The sequence below is a fragment of the Myotis myotis genome, unplaced genomic scaffold (genome assembly GCF_014108235.1).
Source record: "Myotis myotis isolate mMyoMyo1 unplaced genomic scaffold, mMyoMyo1.p scaffold_m19_p_13, whole genome shotgun sequence".
Classification (NCBI taxonomy): domain Eukaryota; kingdom Metazoa; phylum Chordata; class Mammalia; order Chiroptera; family Vespertilionidae; genus Myotis; species Myotis myotis.
The window spans coordinates 8,678,074-8,684,258 of record NW_023416317.1 but is presented as its reverse complement, the minus strand read 5'-3'; the positions used below and the strand labels follow the sequence as shown (position 1 = coordinate 8,684,258).

General features: G+C 41.1%; 1 protein-coding gene across 1 annotated transcript in view; it reads right to left on the bottom strand.

The window, feature by feature from the left end:
* Positions 1–626: 626 nt before the first annotated feature.
* LOC118668574 (cadherin-related family member 3-like) overlaps positions 627–6,185 on the bottom strand; it is a 59,030-nt gene continuing 53,471 nt past the window's right edge. The window contains exons 14-15 of the mRNA XM_036333797.1: positions 3,062–3,233; positions 627–892 (exon numbers count right to left, since the gene is read on the bottom strand). Coding sequence (XP_036189690.1) covers positions 627–892; positions 3,062–3,233 — 438 coding nt within the window. The remainder of the gene's footprint in view (positions 893–3,061; positions 3,234–6,185) is intronic.

Genomic DNA, 6,185 nt, shown 5'->3' with positions numbered 1-6,185 from the left:
GTGCCTGGCACATGAGAGGTGCCCATTACTATGAATAATATGGCCAACAGAGAATAACATTTAAAAGTGCCAATCTGTGAACCCTAGCTGGTTTGGCTCAGTGGATAGAGCCTTGACCTGTGGACTGAAGGGTCCCAGGTTCCATTCTGGTCAAGGGCACGTGCCCGGGTTGCGGGCTCAATCTCCAGTGTGGGGCATGCAGGAGGCAGCCGATCAATGATTCTCTCTCATCATTGATGTTTCTAGCTCTCTCTCCCTCCCCCTTCCTCTCTGAAATCAATAAAAATATTTTTTTAAAAAGTGCCAATCTGTAGAGATTTAACTGGTAGATTTCATTGGCCAGTGGGCCTGTCTGGTGGGCCAGGCTTTCAGGCCATCTAGACATAATTAGTTCCTTGGGGGTCCACTGTGCTCCACCTGCAATTATCACAAATTCTCTCTCACCCACTGTTTATACTCACTGTTTATATTCAGGGATGCACACTATAAAATGTTGCCTGTTGAGTGGATGGGGTAGTGCACAAGTGGAAAGGCATTTGGGTGAAGGTGATGCCCTACATAGCCTTCTAGCCTTTCTAGATGAAACCTGAATTTACAAGAGAATATTTCCCACACAGAGACCCAAATTAAAATCCATAACTCTTTACTTCAGAGCTGGTGGTTGCAGGCGGTGGCACGTTGGCCCTTGCCACATAAATATCTATAATAGCAGTGCCTGTCCTAGGCTTGGTGGCTTTGCCGTATTTCAGGTTGTCATCGATTATGTGGACCATGAGATGGTACTGCCGCTGCAATTCAGCTCCAGATTCAAAGTGAAACGGGTTCTTCACAATTAATTTTGGAGTATTTGAACCTCGAGTTGGGTCAAATCCAAAGTGATGGTTCTCATTTCCTTTAAAAGGGATAATTTAAAAATTATTTTGAGATATGTTAAAAGGTCTTCTCTAACTGTCATAGGTAGCTTTTGAAACACAATAGTGATAAATAAATAAAATTTCTATTGATCTATGAATTCCTACATCTATACAAGACTTATAATAAATTGAAGTCAAGTAAGTAATAAATTCAGTTGGTTAGAAAAATTTTAAAGGTTAAGATCATGAGTCTTATCTCCATATAAGGTCAGCAAGCATTAGACTATTATCAAATTACTCTGCCTTAATTGCTTCCCCTTCCTTTATCTCCCACTCACAGAAATTTTATTTCCACTGTCAGCTTAGTAATCAATATCAATGGGCCAGTCAGACCACAAATATCTATTGAGCCCCTATTCAGTTTCAATGGCCCTGGAGACACTATTGTAAAAGAACATGCACATAGTACCCCACCATCTAGCAGGAGAAGCAGACATGGAACTAGTCCTTGTAATTCATTGTCAAGGTGTTTACTGACATCCACACTCTGGTTCTTTCAGGAGAGTTCGTACATGACAGCAGGTCTGACCTCCATACTTTAGGAACTTCTCCTTGTTATATTGTCTCATGATACCCAGTAATTTTCCTTAATAGAACTTTTCATACTTTATAATTTTCTAATTGCTGATCTTACCACTCATTTAAGGAACAATGAGTTCCATGAATATAAGATTCATATCTATATTGTACCCTATTGTGTACCCATCTGTGTGTGTGTGTGTGTGTGTGTGTGTGTGTGTGTGTGTGTGTGTTGTGTTTCACCCTGCAGCAGGATAGCACAGTACAGGTTAAAACTAGAAGTAGAACTAACATACACATAATGTGTGGCACAAATTTTCCTAATTCTTTTTTTTTGGGGGGGGGGGTAATTAAATATTTTATTTACAGAGGAACTCTCATACGGTTCAAGGATAAAAAGAACGTTGATTGGTAACTGAATAGTGGAACGAATTAATGGAAACTTTGACACACAGGAATCACTTGGATATATATATATCCCAAATTTTCTATGTAAGAGCATGCCCTTACTCCAGCTTTCCTCCCCTTTGGAGAATCTTAGTCTATCTTTCACTCCTCTCTTCTAATCGTCTTTATGACCTTCCTCAGCCTGGACCCACCTGTTCATGCTACTTCTAGTAGGCCATGCTCTCCAGATTCACTAAGCTCTAGACATCTACAGCTGCCATTGGGGGCTGAATTACTTGGCTGTAACCATGGTGGGCTGTAATCAGAAGATCTCATGGAAATCCTGAGGCCTGGGCAAGGGTACTCTGAGGTTAGCGCTCCCTGCTGGGTCCTCCCACCCGACTCTGAGACAAATGGGCAAAGGTGAAAGCAAGAGAGAAGTGCCCTGGCCAGTGGGGCTTAGTTGGTTGGGTGCCATCCTGTACACCAGAGGCTGCCAGTTCAATTCCCCATCTTTAGTTCAGATTTGATCTCTAATGAGTTTCTTCCATATGTCATCTTATGACCAAAGTTGATATGGACCTCTGTGAATCCAACAATAACACAACTGATTCTCTATCCTAGAGAACCTGTGTCACTTAGCACATGGGAAGGGGGCTGCTGCTTTCAGCCAGCACAAGGAGAACAGATTTAGTTCCTTGTGACTTAACCAGCAGTGTTTCCCATGCAGGTCCAAAGTCTCTTCATTGTCAAGGGCCATTGAAACAATGATAGATCGCCCTAACCAGGTTGGCTCAGTGAATAGAGTGTTGGCCTGTGGACCCAAGGGTCCCAGGTTTGATTCCAGTCAAGGGCACGTAACTCAGTTGCAGGCTCCTCCCCAACCTGGGCCCTGGTCAGGGCATATGGAAGAGGCAACCAATCAATGTATTTCTCTCACATCAATATTTCCCTCTGTCTTTTCCTCTCTCTAAAAATCAATGAAAAAATATCCTCGGGTGAGGATAAAAAACACAGAAATCAATTATAGTTCCACAAGAGGAATTAGATTGGATGTGTGGAAGTGAATAGGGTTCCTTGGAGAAACGTAATGCCATAGATATGAAATAGCTTAACATTTATAAACATAGTTATTTCCAAGGTTATATCATGTTAAAGAGAATATGACTAAATGTCAATTTAACACATGCTATGATTTAAAAAAAGAAATAATAAAAAAAAGAAATAATAAAATTATCCACCAGAAACTATCTCAAAGCGCATTTCAAAATCTTGTGAATCTCTGTCGTGGCAGTTTAGTTTGAAGCCATTGACGTTTGTCCCAGCAACAACATTGTCAAAAATGACGGCCTTATAGAGAGAGGGTGTGCAGACAGGTGCCTCGTCATTCTCATCTTCGATGTCTACAGTGACCTGTCAGCAGGGAGGGAGACAGAAATATCACATCCACGTCGTGTGACTATTTATACACAAAATCTGAAATAAGTATCTGGGCAGAGACAGACCACTTAGAATTACTAAATTAAAAGTCTGCCATTGTGAGTTTGAAGAAATGTTTCTGCAGATTTGGGTTCTGGCTGTCAATCAACTATTCAGCTGGCTTATTATTCCTGGGTCGACTGTGACATTCAGTGTGGCCATTAGGGAGAGGTTGGGGCTCATTAGAAGAACCTGTGGAAAACTCAAAAATTTCATAAATGATGAGAAAAGGAAAGCTGGAGAATGATGCTGCTAAGAAGTGTAGTCCCTCGAACCTTTAGAATATTTCTGCTTCATGGCAAATATATCCTGAGTTTGCTCTTTTGTAACTTAGGTCCTCCTCTGCGTCGTTCTCTCAAGCACAATGCATTTTTTGGTAACAATATGATTACTTCAAAGTATGCTCTGACCTTAATCAGGAGCTCTTATCAACCTCGTCTTAATTAAAATACCATAACCTGGGAAACGGTGATTTACACGGGAAAAGATCAAAATATCAAGGCTTTTTAAATGTCAGTGATCGAATGCCAGTCAGATAAGAAAGGTTATCTGCCCACTCTCAGGTGAGTAATAGCTTTCTCATCATTTGCAGAATAGTCCCCGGTGTGCTCATACTTGCAAGTATTATCTTTTTAAAATGTTTTCTGTAATGTTTTAACAACACAGCTAAATTCTTGGGGAATAATTCATTCTTTAATGCTACTTCTGTAGATTGAATATAGTTATCTGTTCTCTTCAACATGTGGGGTGCTTTCATGTGATGTTAGGGAGACTGCTGTGATATAATGGAAACAGCACAGGACTGGAAGTCAGAAATCTTTATTAAAACTTTGGGCCTTCACCTTGCCAGGATAGCACATTACAGGTGAATACTAAGAGTATTCACACAGATGATACTCTGGTAAACCAAACAAAGAGCCTGCCCATTGTGATTTCTATGCTAAAGGTAGGAGGCAAATCCACAAACAAATTAACAAATAAATATATTAGGTAATGTCATATGGAAATTGAACTCTGCAGGTTAAGGAGGTAGAGATGGCGATGGAGTGTTCAGAGAAAGCCTTTCTGTTTTGACTCCCTCTCCTATTCCCTTCCTCCTCCCCCATATTTGATATATGCCCTCCAGCAAGTATATGTCCTCACAGAAGATGAAGAGTTAGGTCATGTGGTTTTAATTTGCAGAAATGATATGGTGCTGTTTCCTATTTCCTACTTTTCTCACAAAGCACCATATTCTCTTGCTGTTTCCATGCTGCTGTTTGGAAAACTAGTTTTCTATTTCTTCCTGATTCTTAGTGTCCCATCATATGCAGCTACCGTGTTTGATTCATTCATTCTCCTGACAACCACAGGGGTTGCTTCAACATTCCACCATCACACACAACAGAAAAGGCCCCTGTGGCCAGTTTCCTTCCTGCAGAAATGCGATCTCAGTGAGAATGACGGGTGGCAAGCATGACAGCGTGGTCAAGGCTCTGAGGCGCAGACATCCTTGTCAGCTGAAGTGAGGTAAGAGAGGGACAGCTAGAAGCTAAAGGCAAAGAGGTGGCTGCAGGGCCCTGCAGACCTTAGGAATGGCATTGGAGCGTATGCCAAGTGTGACGGGACGCCATTGGAGAGCTTTGAGGAAGGGGATGACTTGTCTTTTTAAAGGTTCACTCTGGCTACTGTGTGACGAGTAGAGTGTCAAGGGCACAAGTGGAGGAGGAGATTGTAGTTATGAGGCTGCTGCACCAACCGGGTACTGGATGAGGGTGGCACAACCAGGCGTTAGCTGTGGGTGGCTGAGAATGGAAGCATTTGGGATATATTTTGAAAGTGGAGACACTTTATTTAACTTTGCTGATGGATTAGAGAGATGACTTAGAGTATATGATAGTGATTAAGGACCCAGAGTTAATTCTTCTACTTCTTTGGAGCTGGGTAAACTTGAATAAGTTACTTAATTTCAAAGCCTTGGAAATTAAAATTCTACTACCTGTAAAAAAAAGTATTAGTAACTACCTCATGGGATGGGATTGAAGATTAAATGAGACAGCGATGATATTGATGGGGTCGGTGACAAAAATGATGATGACGGATTTCTAAAATTTGGAGTCTGAAGACCTATCTCCCTTTTCTAAACTTAAACGTCACATTTATCTATAGCATCCATCTACTCGCTATGTACTGTTTAACTTTTCCTATGATAAAAATGTTAAACTCCCTAACGGTATGGTGTCTTACACATTTTTGTAACCCAGGATGTTGTGCACAGAGTAAACAATTCAATAAATATTTGTTAAAAGAAAGAAGGAAATTTTGTAACTATGTAAGGTGACAGATGCTAACCAGACTTATTGTGGTGATCATTTCCCATTTATGCAAATATTGAATCATTATGTTGTATACCTGAAATTAATATAATGTTATTTGTCCATTGTACCTCAATTAAAAAAATTGTTTTAATGAAAAAAAAAAAAGAAGGAGCCCTGGTCATTTGCTCAGTGGTTAGAGCGTCGGCCCATCCACTGAAGAGCTGCCGTTTTGATTCCCAGTCAGAGGCATATACCTGGGTTGCAGGTTCAGTCCCCAGCCCCGGTCAGGATGCATGTGGGAGGCAACCAATTGATATGTCTCTCTCACATCGATGTTTCTCTCTCTCTCTCTCTCTCTCTCTTTCTCTCTCTCTCTCTCTCTCTCTCTCTCTCTCTCCTCCCTTCCACTCTTTCTAAACAAAAAAATCAATGGAAAAAATATCCTCAGGTGAGGATTAAGAACAACAACAGAAAAGAAGGGATAAAAAGTTTCTTCTCGCCCTGGCTGGGTGGCTCAGTTGGTTGGAGTGTCATCCCATACTCCAAAAGGTTGCAGTTCGATTACTAGTCAGGACACATTCCCAGGTTT